Below are 19,408 nucleotides of genomic sequence, written 5' to 3' on the forward strand. Positions count from 1 at the left end.
TCTCAACTCCCTACTAATGCTTACAAAATAATACATAACAGTTTACATTTCTAGAGTGCTTTAAAGTTTGCAAAACTCTTTACAAATATTATTTCATTTGGTCCTTACAACAACTCTGTAAGGAAGGTGCTATTATCAGCCCCATTTTACAGATGGGGGAACCAAGACACTTAGCACTTACATGAGGTGCCCAGGGGTTATCCTGATAGCAAGCATCTAATGTGGAATTTGAACCTAGAGCACACTTTGCATGCTCTATTACTTACTGGTCTCACTATGTCAAGATGCTTCCCAAAGGAATGGAGGGGAGCTGCCTTTGGCAACTCTGCTGAGCAGTCTGGCATCCTGGGAATTTTTTCAGCCCAGCTGTGGCAACTGTCCTACTTTCCCTGGGTGGGGAACCATACAAGGACAGAATTGCTTGTAGTGGCTGGAGCCCAAAGTAAATTGTCTCTAGATTGTCAGGCAGTATCCACAGGCCAGGGCTAGGAGCAAGCACTCAGGCCCCACCAGGTGGAAGGGCTGCCTGAGGAAATTTGAGGGATGAGACCTCGAGGGCTCTTGCACTGGGCTGCTCCTGAGCAGGGGCCACAAAGACAGTCAGAGAATTAGTCCTGAGCCAGGGTCTTGGACTTCAACTGATCTGATCCAACCCCTTCATTTGGCAAGTGAGGAAAACTCTGGCCCATGAGGACTAAGGGACTTGTCCCAGGTCACTCAAGGGCTCTTTCCACCTTAGCACAATGCCCCCTTATGAAGTGGGGGGCTAGGTTGATTCCAGATGTCCCATTTGCAAGGTTCTGAGCTTCTTTAGGCCAGAATGTTTAGAGGAAGCTAGGTGACACATTGAATAGAGGGCTGGTCTTGGAGTCAGGAAGACCTTAGTTCAAATCCAGCCTCAGAAATTCACAAACTGTGTGATCCTAGGCAAGTCATTAAATCTTTGCCTATCTCAGCTTCTTCATCTCTAAAATGGGTACAATAATAGCACCTACCTCCCCAGGGTTATTGTGAGAATAAAACCAGATAATACTTGTAAATCACTTGGTAAACCTTTATTATCATTATTGTAGTAGTAGTGGATAGTAGTAGTAGTAGTAGTGGGTAGTAGTAGTAGCAGTAGTAGTAGTAGTAGTAGTAGTGGTGGTGGTGGTGGTGGTAGTGGTGGTGGTGATGGTGGTAGAGGCAATAGTAGCAGCAGCAGCAGCAGCAGCAGCAGTAGTAGTAGTAGTAGTAGTAGTAGTAATCCTATGACCTTTAGTTCCTTCTAAATTGTAAGTCATCCTTCCAGAGCCTCCAAAAAACAGCTCAATAAAAGAGACCTGGCTTTTCACCGTGCCATCAATGTCAAGCCTGTTCCCCTTCCCCCAATATTCCTTATACATATCAAACAGGCAGCAACATTATTTGGCAGGAAAGCTAGGGAAGGTTGGGTCAGCCCTGTGCAAAATTGCTTTTTTTCCACATTTTATTTTATCTTTAATTTAACAAGTATATATTACTAGCTGTGAGACCCTGGGCAAGTCACTTAACGCTATTTGCCTCAGTTTCCTCATCTGTAAAATGAGCTGAAGAAGGAAATGGCAAACTACTCCAGTATCTTTGTCAGGAAAACTCCAAATGGGGTCATGAAGAGTTGGACACACACTGCTGAAATGACTAAACAACCACAAACAAATTGTCTCTTCTCCAAGCCCAATTTAAAAGAAATAAAGCCAAAAAAATCCTTGTAACAAATATGCATGGTCAAACAAATCAGTTTCCCACTTTGGTCATGTCTAAAAATATGTATCTCACCCTGCACCTTGAGTCCACCACTTCTCTGTTGGAACTGGGCAACAGTCTTCATCATCCATCCTCTGGAATCATGGTTAATCATTGTATTGGTCAGAGTTAAGACTTTCGAAGTTGTTTGTCTTCCCAATTTTGCTATGGTATGTTCTCCTGGTTCTGCTTCCTTCACTCTGCACTGGTTCATACAAGTCTTCCCAGGCTTCTCTGAATCTTTATCATTTCTTATGGCACAATAGCATTTGATCACATTCATATGCCATAAATTGTTCAGTCATTCTCCAACCTATAGTCATCAGTTCTTTGCCACTACCAAAAGAGCTGCTATAAATATCTTTGTACCCATGGGTTCTCTTCCTCTTTGATTTCTTGGGGGTATAGATCTATTAGTGATATTGGAGATGAAGACTGGGGGAACTTTTCTTTACTGAGGGGATGGGAAGGTATCTGGAAGAGCAGAGCTTGTGAATGATTTCAAGAGCCCTGGTCTCCCCAATTCCTCCCCTTTTTTCTACCTGCAAGTGAAGTCCAAGATTAACTTGGGGGAAAGGAGAGATTGGCAAGCAGAGGAAGAGGCAGGCAAGGATTCTCTTCCCAGAAAAAGAGCTATTAAAGAGTTAAAAAAATCCTAGAAGGGGGCAGAAAGCATGGGGAGTCTGTTTTCCAGATGCCTCTTTTTCCTGCCATTAAGGTCCAGAGCCAGCCCTGTCTTTTCCATGAAACCTTCCCTGATCCCCACAACTGGAAGTGATGTCTCCCTCCTCTGATCTCCCAAAAGGTGGACCAACTGGTCCCAGGTCAAAAGATCATAGATCTAGACCTAGAAAGGACTAGTCTAATTCCTCCATTTTACAAAGAAGGAAACTGAGGCCCAGAGATTGGACAACACACAATGAATTCTAACACTGGAATCTGAACTAGGTCTTTTGATTTCCAATTCAATTCTCTTTCCATGATTCCTCTTTATTCTGAGGGTGGTATAGGGAGAAGGAAAGGATTCTTTTTCTCATTGGTGTGGGGAGAGGGATGTCAGGAGACAGGGTGATGGTACTAGCTGGGCAAAGGGAAGCTAAGTCAGCTCCAGAAGCCTGGCTTTGTCAGGCAGTGTCTTGGAGTGAGGGGAAGGAGGGTGGGGATGGGACTAACCCTGAGCTGTGAGAGCCTGCCAGAGCTGGCTAGGACTCAGAGTGATTTTTAGACATACATGGTATGGAATGACCCAATGGCCCTGCTCCTGACTCATCCTTCCAGATAAGAGAGCAAACAGCGCTCCGAGATTGAAGAGCCCCATTGCCCTCTGCTCTCAGCAACCTTTGCCTTCTGCAAACTCTCTTGGGATCCAGAATTTCTCTTTTTCTCTCCCAAGTCTCTCCTGCTGTGTCTGTTCAAAAAAGGAATTCTGGGGCAACTGTTGCCAAGTTCTGCTGTTGGCTCATTACAAGTGATTAATGGTGGGAGCAGCTGGATAGATAAAGTGTCAGACCTGGAGTTACGAATTCCTGAATTCAAAACCAGCTTCAGACCATCAGTTTCCTCCACAGAATGGGAATAACAAGAATGCCTACCTTTCAGACTTGTTGTGAGGATCAAATGGGATGCCATATGAAAAGCGCTTTGCACATCTCAGGGCACTCTGTAGAAATGTGATCTAGGACGATTCCTATCGTTTATTATCATAAGCACCAGTGGCAGGCTCCTGTAGGACACCCCCATTTTTCCAGAGGCCTCTCAAAGCTGCACAGCAGAGGTCTCCCCTTTGGGGCTCATCCCTGGGAGGACCCTGGATGAATCCTAACTCAGCAGAGCTAGGGTTGTGCCAAGGGTGAGCGCTGCTGAAACCTGACTATTTTCTCCTCATTGTTTTCTCCCTTTGACTTGTGGCTTAGGGGTTTAAGGGGTGTGATGGGATAGGGCAGGACCTGGCAAAGGGCTGACCCAAGGGCCAGGATTGAAGCCATACCACCTTTAAATAGAAGCCACCTCCAGGAAAACATCAGCTATGGTAGATGACCCAGGGCGCCGTCAGAGAAACCCCTGGGCTGGAGTGATTATTATCAGCAAACTTTTCCTTCCAGGTGCTCTGACTTAGAATCTACTGTACCTATGCTGCCTCTGTGTCTTTCCACAGTTAAAGGTTCTAGGGCTTAGGCTATCTCCCAGCTGGCCCAGGCTGGGGACCCTTTAGGAGAAACTCTGGCCAGAACCATGTAGGTGAACATGGGCTTCAAGGCTGGGGTTGATGTTGGCCCGGAAGTGGGATCATCTTCTGGGGCAACCTTAATGTGTGTCTCTTAAAAGGAATATAAATATAACAGAAGACGATTATGGCTCTGACTTTTGGATGATTACAGTCCTTCTGGCCACTGTGGGACTTACACATTGGGATCAAAGAGGAAGATAAAATGGCGTCTAGTTGTATGTTCGTTTGCATGTGGTGATGAGTGTTATGGGAATTCTGAGAAATCAAGTGCAGCAAAGGCTCATGGGCTTGGAAGGCTCCATGGGAGAGGTGGAATGTGGGCTGGGTCTTGGAGAACCAATGGGATGTCCTTTACCCATCTCTGGTGATTCCCACAGGTACAAATTTAAGGAGAGTGAGGGGGCACATTGTGTAGCAGAAAAAGCCCTAGAATGAAGAGACAGAGGCTCAAGGTTCGAATCAAGCCAACTCAGTTCTCTGGGCCTTATTTCATCAGTCAAAAAGGGGGAGCCCATTGGAGGTTGAACTAAAGAACGATAATAATAGCTAGCATTGATAAAGGTTTAAGGTTTGCAAAGCACTTTACAAATGGCATTTTCTCCTCCCAACGACCCTGGGAGGTAGGTACTATTATCTCCATTTTTCAGTTGAAGAAACTGAGGTAGTCAGAGGTTTTGTGACTTGCCCAGGGTCATATAGCTAGGAAATGTTTACAGCTGGATTTGAACTCAGGCCTTTCTGATTATAGGCCCAGCACTCTATCCTATGTGTGACCTAGCTGCCTACAAAGAAAGGTGAGGGGGCACTGGAGGGCCTGGGGTCCCAAAGGGTTTTGGTTTTTAATCTCAGCTATTCCCACCCCCACCTGCAGAATCTTATGTGAAGCCCTTCAAATGCATGAAGACAGAAATCATGGTTGCTCCTCCCTCCCATCCATCCACCCTGAACCTTCTCTCCTCAGCACTATTGCCACCTCTGCCTCAGTTCTTTCATCTGCTTCTTCTATCGCTTGAAGGCCAGGCCTGTCTGTGTCCTGGCTGTCCTCCTCAGGACCTTCTGTGGCTCACCTTTGGGCAGTGTGACTTCAGAGATTTATAGGCTCATAGATCTCAAGCCAGGAGGGACCTTCTCAGTCACTGAGGCTGACCCTCTCCTTTCCTAAGGAGGAGGATAGGGTTCCCAGAGCCTGTTTTGGGCAGTGTTGGATGGTAGTGTTTCTAGAACTCACATTTCTGCATCACTTCGTAGGAATTTGAAGGAGGATATGACATTCAGCCACCATGCCCCTGTGTCTCTCTCCCATACCCCCATTCTACTCAGGAAACTTTGGGCCCCCCCAGAAAGGTCAGATGACTCACCAGATCCCTCATGAGGGGTAAAAGGAGGATTTGAACCCAGGTCATTTGGTCCCTAAACGGTCCCTTTTGCCACTCTGTCTGGGTCTTGCTCCCTCTTCTGCCCCCAGAGCATCACTGATGGACAACTTGTTCTGTCTTCTTGGCAGTGTGTACCTGCTGCTCCTCATGCAGGACCCGGAAAGGTGAGTGGGAGGGACCCAGGGTCCCATCCTCTCTGCTGTGTGCTGGCCTGACAGCTGTGATGGTTCTAACTCTGAACTTTGGACCCAGATAACTGGGGTTGGCTTTCAGCTGTGTGGTTCTTGTGTTGTGCTTTGGGGGAGGGAAAAGAATCCTGGCTTTTCCATAGCTCCCCATATCTATCCCTTTGTGTCGGAGAAGGGGGCAGAGGTAGTCTTACAGTGAGGGAGCCGCCTGGCGGGTCTCAGATGCCCTGAGGTGAGAGTATGGTCACTCTGGTTAGTCATGTGGGGTTGAGACTGGAGGAACCAGGGGACCATACTGATGCCATAGAGAATGTCCACCAGAGCCCCATAGGCATCGGGTATCGGTGGGCTAGAGCCCCAATTTCCAAGCAAGCCCAGAATTTCTCAAAACCTCATTTTGAATAGGGTTGAAGAACCCCCAAGAAGAAGTCTCCTTCTGCTTCTGGGAGGGCCAGTGTAAGTGGTGGCCCTTATCAGGGCAGCATCCCAGCAGATGCAGCCCAGATCCCAGGGTTCTCCTCTCCATGCTGCCCTCCTGCCGTGCTCCAGATGCTCACCACTCAACCCTAACTCAGTGAGTTTGCTAAACTAATGATCAGCAGCCTGGTTCCCTCTCCTCTCCCCTCCCCCACACCTTTTCCTTCCCTCCACCAGCCGTGTATCACAGCTGGACCCATTGGCATCCTCTAGCTGCTTGAGATGGCTTTGACCGAATGAGAACAGATGGAGGAAAGGGTGGGGCTGGTGACGTTGCCAGCCTGAGCAGTGAAGACTGCCGACGAATAATCCTGGCGGCGTGAGCTTTCCAAGGGGGCTGCTCCTTTTCCATACCCTCCCCCTTGTCCCCTGCCTTCCTCTCTTTCCTTTCCCACCTACCCCTACCCCACTCCTCTCCTTTGTGTGGCATTCCACCTGTGAACAAGAAACTGGGTGGCCTGGATCTTGCCATTACTGTGAATAATGGCTTTCTCAACTGATTTTTTCAATTGATTTCTCAATTGACTTTTTGATGGATTTGTACGAGTGTACCAAGCTATACATTCTCAGGAAAATTCTCATGCTTTCTGATCCTCATTAAAATTCTTTCTCCTTAAAAAAGAATGAACAATGAACAAAAGCAGTCTGTGGCTACGTTTAAGGGGTGTGTAGTAAGTTCGCATTTCAGGAGAGTCTAGACAGACCTAAGCAAGGAACTTCCCTTGGAAACTCCCTCCACAATGCAGATCTGTACCTCATCAGCGATTTATACAGCCTTAGAGAATTTCTTGGGACCAATGAGAGGATGTGACTTTCATTTAAGAAGCATTCAAAACATATATATATATACACATACACACACACATATTTTGCATCTCATTTCTAAACATATGTCTTTTTCCTACCCAGAGAATTATCCCTTGTAACAAAGAATAAAAAAGAAAGTGGAAGGGGGGAAAACAGTTCATCGAAATTAACCAGCACAATAACTAAGTCTGACAGTAGAAGCAGTGTTCTACATCTATGGTCCCCCACCTCTACAAAGGGAAAGGATTGCATTTTTATCTCTTTGCCTAGACAGCTAGGTGGTGGCACTCGGAGTCAGGAAGACCTGAGTTCAAATCCAGCTCCAGATACTTATTAGCTGTGGGACCCTGGGCAAGTCAGTGAACCTTTGTCTGCCTCAGTTTCCTCTACTATGAAGTGGAGATAATTAGAACACCTGTCCCTGAGGGTTGTGAGAATCAAATGAGGTATTTGTAAAGTGCTTTGCAAATGTAAAAGCACTATGGAAATGCTGGCCACTGTCACCATTATCATCATCAAGCTCGGTGATTATAATCACACAGCATTCAGTCATCTTTTCTTTGTTCTTTCCATTTACAATGTTGCAGCTTTCGTGTATCTTGTTTCTCCGGTTTCTTCCCTCTTCCTCAGTTTATATGCCTTCCCATGCTTTTCTGAATTCTTCATGTTCATCATTTCTTTTATGGTACAGTAATATTCCATTATATCCTACTGAAATTTGTTTATAGGCTTACTCCAGTAGGCTATTTTTCCATTTGCCACCACAAAAAGTGCTTCTATGACTATTTTGGTTCAACAAGCATTTATTCTTCAGCTGTTTTTTCAGTCCTGTCCTACTCTTTGTGACCCCTTTTGGAGTTTTTTTTTTTTTAAAAAAGATGCTGGAGTAGTTGCCATTTCCTTCTCCAGCTCATTTGACAGATGAGGAAACTGAGGCAACCAGGGTTAAGTGACTTGCCCAGGGTCACACAGTAAATATCTGAGGCCAGATTTGAACTCAGTTCTTCCTGACTCCAGGCTGGTGCTCAATCCACTGCACCAGCTCACTACACCAGGATATAATGACTTGTCCCAGGAGGTGGTGAGTTCCCCCTCCTTGAAGATCTTCAGAAAGAGAGAGACTCAAAAACCACTTGTTTAATATCTGGTCTAGTTGGCTACTGAGGTCACTTCCAAGGCTCAAACTTTGTTTGTGACTTTCTTCAATCTGTCAAAACCTTAGGATCCTAGAGATGGTAGCAGAGAGGGGTGGGGAGGATCCTCAGATGTCCACTGGTCTGGCTTTTTTGCCTCCAGGCAGGGCAGAAATTAAAGCATTTGCCACAGATGGCCAGTCATTTTTTACAAAGTTCCCTCTGTCTTCCCCCCAAAGAGACCTGACAGTCTTTTCTCTTCCTTTTTATGTCATTTCTGCCTTCCTGCTCCGACTTTAAGTTTTTGTGGTCCCTACCCTGCATGTCTAGTACAAGTGACAGCCCAGGTCTTAGAGAGGTGGGTATGCCAGGAGAGCTGGCAGTCAGCAGAATTAGCAGCTGTTTGCCACAGGCAGCGCTGGCCTGAGCCAAAGAGGAAGGGGATCAAGAGTGCATCATCATCCCAGTCTCCTCCTGCCCCCACTGAAGGGGACTATCTCTCTCAATAGGGTTTGGAACCTAGACTCCTGGGGTGAACCTTGGCTTCCCATCTTAGCTGATTCACTTTCTTTCCTCCTTCCTTTCCCCTGACCCTTCTCCTTTCCTCCTCTTTCTTGACTTTTTCCTCTTCTCTCATTCACCTGGACCAAATGAAGCTTTGGTGTTCTCTTGGTTTGGAGATAAGGTCTTTATTTGTCGGAGATGCATATAGAAATTCCTAAGCTCTAGGAGGGTAAGAGGATACAGGATGGCTAGAACTGATGAATGAAAGTGGGGAGAAGGTGGGAGGGAGTTAGAGAGGTGGAGAGGTGAGTGGTGAGATGCTTGGGGGAAGTATGTTTGTTTAGAGCAATGGTGTCAGACTGATAGAAACCTCAGCCACTAAGTTGTACTTTAAGAATTCCTACTGGATGCAAATCAACTTAGAAAAATACAAATTAACATTATCTACATTTTATTGTATTTTTATTTCTTCTGCTAAATATTTCCCAGTTACATTTTTAAAATACCATTTTATTTCCCTCCAGTTACATGTAAAAACAATTTTTAACACTCATTGATTGTTTTTAAGTTTTGAGTTCCCAGTTCTATCCCTCTCTCCCTCCCTTCTCTCCTCCCTAAGACAGTAAGCAATCTGATATGTCATACATGTACAATCATGTAAAACATTTCCATATTGGTCATTTTGTGAAAGAAAAAAAGGAAGAAGGAAAGTGAGAGAGAAGACAAAGAAAGCAGGAAGGAAAGAAGAATGGAAAGAAAGAAGGAAGAAAGGGAGGGAGAAAGGATGGAAGGAAGGAAGGAAGGAAAGAAAGAAAGAAGTGAAAATAGTATGATTCAGTCTGTCTCCAGATGCCATCAGTTCTTTCTACATTTTCATTTGGTTCTGGCCACATTGAGGACCATTGTTTGGGTCTGCTCAAAGGCTGCATGTTGGACAAATCTGTGTAAAGGCTTGAGGACCAATATGGTGATGGACATGGGAATAGGTGGGTGATAAGGAAGAGCTTTGGGCCAGAGAGTAACTCCACATATGTGTTCATGAGTTGGTGGCATCAGAGGCTGTCCTGGCCAATACAGGATGGAGTAAAATCAGGTCACATTTTGTGATTGAGTACTGAGCCTAGGTCAAGTTTTGGGGGGCCCTATAAGAATAATAAGGACTGGATTCCATGTAGTACTTTAAATTTTACAAAGCACTTTACATCACACGGAGTATCCCATTCGAGCCTGTGAAGTAGATGCTATTACTAAGCCCCTTTTACTGATGAGAAAGCCAAAGCTATCAGAGTTGAGTGACTTGCCCAGAGTTATACAATTAATAAGTGTCTTGGGCAGGATTGGAACTTGGATCTCTCCAGCACTCTATCCACATCAGCCTTCTAAACGGTTAGTCGACTTCCTGCTAGAGAGACAATGGGGCTCTTGTATTGATAGGCAACATATGCACATGAACCACCAGGGGACAGTGGAAAGAACAATGTGTTTGAAGTCTGAAGACATGTTCAAATCTCTGCTTTTTACACCCTTTTTTTAATCTTGGACAAGTTGTTCAGCCTCTCTTGGCCTCAGTTTTCCCATCTTTAAAATAAGGGGGTTTGATGAGATGACTTTTGGGTTCCCCTCTTGGGCCTCAGTTTCCCCACTTTTGCCTATTTGGATACTCAGCTTCCTTCAAGGCTCAGCTCAAGTCCCCTTTCCCATGGTAAGCCTTTCCTGGTCTCCCTGTTTGCTGGTGCTCTCTCCCTCCTCAGACTATCTTGCATTTACTTTTCTTTGTAGACGTTATATTCACTGTAAGCCTCTTGAGGACAGGGAATGATTTCTAGTTTTTTGACACTGAATCCCTGGTGGCTAGCACAATGAATGTCTTACACATAGTTGGCACCTAATAAAAGGCTGAATTAAATTTGAATGACCTCTGAGATCTATTTGAAGGGCTTAAAAAAAAAAGCCCTCCACAACCTGGCTCTTCCTCATCCTTCCAGTCTTCTTACACCTTACTTTCCCCCAGGGACTCTAGGATCCAATGACCTCCTTGCTGTCCTTCAAACACAACACTCCTGACTGGACATTTCTCCTGGCCATCCCCACATCAGAAAAGCTCTCTCCTTACTTCTGCTTCCTGGCTTTCTTGGCTTCCTCCAACACTTAGCCCAAACCTCCTTTATTCATGAGACCTTTCTTGATCCCCCTCACTGCTAGTGCCTTCCCTCTGAGAAGACCTTGCATTCACCCTGTATGCATCTTGTTTGGTATAGTTCTTTGTTTCTTGTCTCCTCCATGAGATTGTAAACTCCTGGAGGTCAGGGATTGTTTTTGCCCTTTCTTTGTCTCCCTAGTGTTAGCACAGTGCCTGGTATACAGTAAGTACTTAATAAATGCTTGTTGATGATGGTAATGATGCATAATACCTCTTAACTCTAAATGCTGTGATGCGCTGTGAGCTCTGAGGTCCCTTCTGATTCTAACATTTGGTGATTCTGATTCTCTTATTTCAAAAGGTCATGGTAACAGGACCAGCTTGAGAACCTGGCATAGCCAGTGGTGGCCTTGCCACCATGTCTTAGAGAGCTACAAAAAAATTGTCTCTTAAAGAAATGACCTCTTTTAATGATGCAGACATCCTGGGTACGCTAACTCTAGGGAAACCCTAAAGTTTGCCCTGTTGGTAATAAGCAATAGATTGTAATGAGTAATAACTAACTCAGTTGTCCATTTCCCAGATGAGTTACAGAGTCAACAGGCTGAGGACCAACACACTTAAGCACTTACTATGTTTTCTCTCTCTCTCTCTCTCCATCTTTTTTTTCTCCTTTCCTCTTTCTCTCTCCTCTCCCTTTATTATTTTCTTCCCCTCTTTCTCTCTCTCTGCACACTGGGGATACAAAGAAGGCAGAAACATGATCCCTACCCTCAAGAAGTATACATTCTAATCTAAACAGAGTAGGTGAAAGGTAACCTCAGAGGGAAGGCACTAATAACTTGGGGTGGAGGGAACTAGCAAAGACCTCTTGAAGTACATAGGACTTGAACTGAATCTTGGAGAATGCAAGGGAAACCAAGAGACAGAAGTGAGGGGACAAAGTATTCTAGGCATAGGGCACAGCCATATGCAAAGGCTCAGAGGTGGGACATGAGGCATAGTGTTTGAGGAGCAATAGGGGATTAATAGAATAATTTACTATTCAGTAATACATACCAGCCTCTCCTTTATCCTGCCTCCCTTGATGTATCCCCTACTTATGCCTTTCAATTCTCTTTCTGCCTTGATTTACCTGTCTGCCTCAGCATCTCACTATGTATATGACTCTGTATCTTCCTTTCATTTTCCTTTTTCTCCTAACAAGTTCTCTACTCGCCCCATACACAATTTAGAACTGAAATAGAAGTGTTTGTTAAATATAACTTCATTTTCCTTCTCATCAGTTTAAAAAGCAAGTGCTTGGAACACATTTCTGCATCTAAAAATAGATTAATCGACCCCCTCAAAGGGGGGGGGGGTCTTTTTATTTATATGGATTTTACTTGGATGATTTTTTCCCCTTGAGTCACAGCCCCACAATAGAAAGAAAGGGAGACACTCCCTGATGGTAAAGTGTGTGTTTGTGTGTGTGATTTCTTCTAACTGTATATTCTTTTCTTTTCTCTCTGTAAATATTACGGGACTTTGATGTAAGTGCTCTGGATTTGCACGAGGTTCTTTTGACTCAGTACCATGTGTGTGAGCTGGTTTTTCACTAACTAGTCTTGGATGGATTTGTGTTTGCTGACTTGGGGACATTGTGTGTGTGTGTAGGGGGCGGGGACAGGGGAGGCTAAAAAGAGCATGCTGCTTCCCTAGGAGCTAATGGGTCTGAAAAGGGAAGACGATTTTAGGGCCTGTTACTTGTCTGGTTGACGTTTGCTAACAAGGGTAAAATTTTCCTGAGCCCACATTAATAGAAGGTACAAAACGGAGAATCTTAGGTATAAACAGCAAAATTTTAACTTGATTGGGGAGGGGGGATGAGAGGGTGTGTGCAGTTCCTCTGAACTCTGTCACTGTCATTAACCTAGGGCTTGAGTCTCTAGATTATATCTCATAATAGTATCATGTGCACACTTGATTTGTAGGCAGAGGACCGAGTTCAAATCCTGCCTTGGCCACTTACTAACTGTGTGACTTTGGGCAAGTCATATCCCCTCTTTAGGTCTCAGTTTCCTCATCTGTAAAAGGAAATGGTTGAACCAAGTGATCTCCCCCGGCTTCTCTCTCTCTCTCTCTCTCTCTCTCTCTCTTTCTCTCTCTCTCTGTCCCTCTCTCCTCTTTGTCCCTCCCTCCATCTTTCTTCTCTCCTTTCCTCTTTCTCTCTCCTCTCCTTTATTACTTTCTCCTCCTCTTTGTCTTTCCATCTTCCCCCCTCCCTCTCTCCTCTTCCTCCTCCTCTCTGCCTGTCTCTGTCTCTCTTCTCCATCCTTCATCTCTCACCTCTCCTCCTTCCTCCCTCTTTCCCTCCTTCTCTGTCCCCCTTTCTCTCTCCATCTTTCTATCTCTCTCCATCTTTCCATCTTCTCCCTCTTTCTCTCCCTCACTCCCTCTTTTCTCTCTCCTCCTTTTCTTCTCTCTCTCTATCATTTCATCTTCTCCCCTGTCTTCCTCCTCCTCTTCCTTTTCTTCTTCTCTCTTTTCTTCTCTCTCTTTCTCCCTCTCTCTTCCTCCCTTTCTCCCTCTCTCTGTCTCCCTCTCATCTCTCTCTCTTTCTCCTTCTCTGTCTCTCTCTCCCCACCTCTCCCTCTCCTCGCCTCTCCCTCTCTCTTTCTCTCTCTGTCTCTCTCTCCTTCCTTCCCTCTTTCCATCTTCCCCCTCCCTCCATAGTAAAGTGACTTGATAAAGTCACATCTCTAATAAGTTGACTGTGTGTAAATCAATGTTTCTCCACCCAAATCATCCAGGACAGGGGAAAATTATCTAAATTCTCTGACTTGGAGGAGGAGGGAAAGCAAGGAGCCAAAGGTCAGTCCAAAGTGGTCAGGACGAGCCATTGGGCGACACCCATGCTTCTAGATTCTCTTGGTAGCTCCCCAGCTTCCATGTTCCTTTGCCCCATCCCTGGAGAGCTTGAGGCTTGGTCAAAACTATTGTGTTCTCATGCTGCCACCTGTTGGCTTCATCTTGGAAGAGCAACAGAAAGCTGCAAACGGCCAGTGAGAATTGTCTATGTTGTTACAGTTATCTTTCCTTAATGCTTTTTCAATACATTCAGTTATTTCCCCATCGCTAGTGTTATTACAATGTAGCAACATCTCTCTTGATAAAGAGAGTGTAAGTCTTAACACCATGCCACACTCCAGTGGTAGAGACTTGGCTACACAAGAGGTAGAAATAATATATAGGATGTATAGGAATTTATTACACATTGCTGGTTGTCAGAAAAATAAGGGTCACTACAAAAATATCCTTCACGGCATCATGGATTTACAGTGGGAAAGGACCTTAGAGGCGGTCCAATATAACCTCCTTATTTTACAGATGAGGAAACTGAGGTAAACAGAGGTTAAGTGATGAGCCAGAGGTCACACAGAGTATAATTGGTAGAAAGAACTTGAACTTGGGTCTTCTGCTTACAAACGTAGCAAACAGTACAAACAAACTAACTAAATAATGTCCATTATGGCAGAAAGCACAATGTATATTTCAATAGTATCCTGAACATTTCATTAAAATAACACCATTAAGATAAAACATTATCTCAGTGCCCCTCTACCTCTGAGGAGCCGAATGCGCACAGTGGTAGCTCATATGACTTATAAATTGTTATCATTCAGTTGTGTCTGGCTTTTCCTGCCCCATTTGGGGTTTTCTCAACGAAGATATGGGAGTGGTTTGCCATCTCCTTCTCCAGCTCATTTTGCAGATGAGGAAGCTGGGACAAACAGGGTAAAGTGACTTGCCCAGGGTCATGCAGATAGTAAGTGTCTGAGGCTGGATTTGAACTCAAGAAGAGGAATCATCCTGACCCCAGGCCTGATGTTCTATCCACTTCACACCACGTAGCTGTCCATATTTGCCCATATATGACTATAAATTTGGAGGCCCCAAACAGACCTTCCCTTTCCTTCCCTGGTCCGTGATTTTTGATGCTCAAACGAGTGTTAACAAAAAAAAAATAGTTTTCATAGAACTCCTTATGTCATACGGAACTCAACAGGAGCTGAGAAATGGGCTCCTTAAAATCAGCTGGTCAAGCATCAAGGCTGTCAACCATTAAACATATGAGTCACATCCAAATAGGCATCATGGGATCACTGGATCTTTGACTCTTCTTATAAAGAATGTCTTTCCCAGCAAACTGATCGATAGAATGTGAGCTTGTGAAGGGCAGAAGCTATTTGGTGTTTCGCACAGTTGCTGAGACATATTAAGACCACTGATTATTAGATCATACGATCATTGATTTTAGAGCCAGATGGGACCTTCAAATAAGAACTGAGGCTGGAGAAATAAGTCACATGAGCTAGGACAGGTTTTAAATCCAGATATTCCTTACTCTTAAGTCCCTGGGCAGTAGGCCATGTTGTCTCTCCAAATTAATCACCCTCGAGGGAACTTGAACCCACAAGCTTTAACTTAGGAAGTCAATGCCTTTCCCATTTCACCATTGGAGCTTTTTCCCACTTAATAAACATTTATTGGGTTAATCTCCCTGAACTCTAGATTCAGCAGGTAATTTGTTCATTGAACACCATCACTTGGTGAAAACTTCAAATTTTGTTGCAGAGAATATCAATTATAACTGAAAAGGAGGAGCAACAGAAATTTAAAAAAAATACAAGGTCACTCACATCATGAGGAGATCTTGGTCACAGAAAAAGGATGAAGTGATTATTGAATGGCCCAGCACCAACCCATATCACTTCTGGACAAGTCACTTAATTCAATTCAATTTGACAAGCATTTGTTAAGAGTCTACTATGGGCCAGGTGGATAGCTAGGTGGCTAAGTGGATAGAGTGTTAGCCCTGGAATGAGGAGGACCTGAGTTCAAATCCAGCCTCAGATACTTAGTAGCTGTGTGACCCTGGGCAAATCACTTAGCCTTTTTGCCTCAGTTTCCTCAAATGGAAAATGAGCTAGAGAAGGGAATAGCAAAGTACTCCAGTATCTTTGCCAAGGAAAACCACAAATGGGATCCCAAAGAGTCCGACATGACTGAAACGACTCAACAACGGTAGGACAGGCACTGGGGATACAAAAAACCCCAAAACAAAACAAAAGTACTGAAGCACAGTCCCTGTCCCCAAGGTGCTTCCATTCCATTGAAAGAGGGATCTTGTACACCAATGACTAAACTTGTACATGATAACTAAATACATGATCATTTGAAGCGGATGAACCACTAACAACTTGGGAGATCAGGAAATTCTTCCTATGGGAGGTAGGAGATGAACATTGGAGGAAGCTGAGGGAGTACATTCCAGGACCCCCTGTACATAAGCTGGGAGGTGGTAGATGGAATGTCCAGGTCAGGTAACAAAATAAGCGGGCCACTTTTTGTTTAACTGGAGCCCATCTATGAAGGCTAAATGCCAAACTGAGGAGTTGGCACTTTATTGTCTTATCAAACTTATTTACAGAGGAGGACACTGAGGGACTCAGTTTCCGTGTCTGTAAAGCTCAGAGATTTTCCAGGTCCCCTGCTCTGATGACCTCTGGCTCTCTGAGGATCACGTTGAGCTTCTAACATGCCTGGAGTATTGTGTGGAATGTGTGGTCTAACACTGTGTGGTCTCACTCCTTCTGTGCATGAAGACACTACTGACTTTCCTGTCCTCACTATGCTCTGTCTTCCTCTGCGTAGATTTTAAATGGACTCTAAGTGGTTGAGGGAGAGGTGAATGAGGGGGGTGTGAAGTTATGGAAGCTACACCCACACCAGGACAAGGACCTATCAATATTCTCCGACGAGGAGGAGGAGGACCTGTTGGATTATATGTACAAGTTTAAAGCTCCCCGGAAGACGGAGAGACCTCTGGAGGTACCTGGTGTCCAGTGTCTCAGTGGGAGAGACCATAAGTATCTCAAATGAGTCTCAAGGTCAAGGTTGTAGAATATGCTTTGCCTGAGATCCTGATGGGTTCACTAGGGCCTTTTTTTTATTTTGGACTAGACCAGTGATTTCCAGATGAACACTGGTTCTGCAAGAGATTTCTGCACAGAGAGGTTAGTGACTGGTTAGTTACTAGTGTCAGAGTGACTTGTATGGGTGGATTCAGCTAAGAAACAGCCCCAGGGTGGAGGGCAGAAAATGCATGCTTTCTTCCAGGGTCCTATTAAAGGGAGGGATACGGATAGGGAAAGAGACTGGGTTTGTCCATTGGAGGAAACTATAAAGGGCAGGGCAACCCTTTCTCTCTAACTCAGAGTCTTGTTTGGTTACCTAGAGAATGAAGAGTGACTTGCCCAGGGTCACCCAGCCAGGAGGTGTACGAGATGTGTCTTCCTGGCTCCTAGGCCAGCTCTCTGACTTTCAGAGTTTCCCTATGAAGTAAGAAACTGAAGAGAGATCAATAGAGGAAAAATTCATAGCTCTTGAGTCCCCCATCACTCATACAACCCAACCCAACAAACACTGATTAAGTACTCTAGCTGAGAGGTGACCTTGTTTTAGATAATACCCACTCCCAAGCCTCACAGAGTGTACAGTCTAGTCAGCATAATAATTGATATTAGTACTTTACTGTTAATAAGGGACTTTCCTTCCGTATATGAGTAGGACTGTCAATTTAGAGCTCCAAGAGACCTTAGATATCATATAGACCAGCAGTTCTCAAACTCTTTGGATTTGGTCCCCTCAAAAATGCTTAATACTCTTTTTACTTTATACTTATATGAAGTATATATGTATATATACTTATACACACTTTATGCTTTGTTCTCTTACACTATTGAGGACCCCAAAAAGTTTTTGTCTGTGTGGGATATAGCTACTACTACTGTATTACAAATTAAAGTTGATAAATTTTTAAGATATCCATTTATTCATTTTAAAATATTATTAAATTTATTACATGCTAACAAATAAATAGCCTTATGAAAAATAACTTTATTTTCCAAAACAAAATTTAGGGAGAAAAGTGGCATTGTTTTACGTATTTTTTGCAAATCTCTTTAATGTCAGGCAGAAGATAGCTGGAGTCTCTTAGCTGTTTCTGCATTCCATCTGTTGTGATGTGTTCTTTTGGTTGAAGTATAAGAAAAAAATCTGACCTCACACAGATATGTAGTTGGAAAAGGGAGGAGTATTTTAACAGGCAAATGTCATTATTATTATGAAAATAGTTCAAATCCCCTGAAAGGGTGTGTAGGGGGGTAATGCTGCAGACAGCTGGTATAGACCAATCCCCACACTTTGTGGTTGTTGACATTCTCAAAGAGGACCATGACATCAAGATGATGACATGACTTGCAGTTGACTTTGTTTTGAGTGAGGGGAGGCTGTGCAAGGTCACCAACCTCACTTTCTTTTCCTGAGCCATCTGGGTGCAGTGGCCTGATATTCATCAGGACAACTGGAGATGGGCCAGGATGCAATGGGAGACCCTGGCCCTTTCAGGCTAAGGTCTTATAGCATTCTCACTTTGAGTGAAATATACTTCATTCAATGTTTAAATAGTTACTTAAGGGTTGTGCCTTTTAATAAGAAAAAAATCAAACTGGGAGGAAAAGACCCTCCGAGTTCCTGGGTAAAAGACAAACAATTACTATTTAGTATTTAAATCCACTGGGTAAAGTAAGTGCCTAGAGTCAGGCAGATAGCATGTCACTTACCTAAGATCACACCTTGGTAAATGGCAGGACAGAGATTTAATCCCAGGCCCTCTGACTCCAAACCCAGAGCTCTTTCCCATGAACCTTCCACATGTGTCTCCTTTTGTTTGTTTGACCTCACAACAAGTCCTGTGAGGATTATTATTGTTAATATTATTGCTGTTATTATTGATCTTCAACCATTTTTCAGTTGTATCAGATTCTTTGTGACCCCATTTGGGGTTTTCTTTGCAGAGATACTGGAATGGTTTGCCATTTGCTTCTCCAGCTCATTTTACAGATAAGGAAACTGAGGCAAACAATTAAGTGACTTGCCCCAGGTCACGCAGCTAATAAATGTCTGAGACCAGATATGAACTCAGGAAGATGAGTCCTCCTGACTTCAGGCTACATATTCTACCCACTGTACCACCTACCTGCCCCATTATTATCACTGGTTTTAGGGATGAAAAATTAAAGCTTAGACCTGGAGAGTTGAAACGACTTGCCCAGGGTCTTGCAAGTCGTTAAGTGTCTGAGCTAGGATTAGAACCCAGATCCTTTGACCTCCAAGTCCCATACTCTTACCTACAGTGAAGCTGGGGCTCCTCCTTGGGAAGTAGTCTCCAAAGGGCAGCAGGATCACAGCCCCTCTTAGCTGAAGTAAGCAAGAGAGGGTTTGAGAGTTGCTGATAATGAGAGGCCTTGAAGCATCCACATTTTACTGTTTCTAGTCTTAAGGCAATTAGCTAAAATGGATCTCATTCTGATGTAACAGCCTGGTGCTGAAGCATGTCTTGTTTGAAAACCTGAGTATGATAGTTTAATAACAAAATTGCCAGATGAGTTTTTCTGCTCCGTTCTGACTCCTGATGGGTGCTGAAGATAGGCACTTGGGATTGTACTCAACACAACCAGTGGTTTTGCCCTTTAAAAAGTCAAGGGAAAATATGTTTTCAGTTAGGTGTCACAGGCATCATGTATTACTTGAGTGGACCTCGTTCTTCCCTTCATTGAAGGTTAATGTATTAACTGCTCTCATATGGCTATACTTCAAAAAAATAAAATAAAATGGTGGGGGTTGGGGGGAAGACCTAGACCTGTGATTTCATTAGTTAGGGGAAAACATTGCTGAGAATGGGTTTT

The 19,408-nt window shown here is 44.1% G+C and overlaps 1 protein-coding gene across 2 annotated transcripts in view; it reads left to right on the forward strand.

Moving 5' to 3' along the window:
- REEP1 (receptor accessory protein 1) overlaps nt 1-19,408 on the forward strand; it is a 139,589-nt gene that overhangs the window by 115,311 nt on the left and 4,870 nt on the right. Inside the window, exon 7 of one of the 2 annotated variants that reach the window (XM_072636946.1) lies at nt 16,333-16,490. The exons of the other annotated variant lie outside the window; for it this stretch is intronic. Within the exon in view, the coding sequence (XP_072493047.1) occupies nt 16,333-16,490 (158 nt within the window). The remainder of the gene's footprint in view (nt 1-16,332; nt 16,491-19,408) is intronic. 2 annotated transcript variants of the gene reach the window in all.

This window comes from Notamacropus eugenii, chromosome 1 (assembly GCF_028372415.1).
Source record: "Notamacropus eugenii isolate mMacEug1 chromosome 1, mMacEug1.pri_v2, whole genome shotgun sequence".
Lineage (NCBI taxonomy): Eukaryota > Metazoa > Chordata > Mammalia > Diprotodontia > Macropodidae > Notamacropus > Notamacropus eugenii.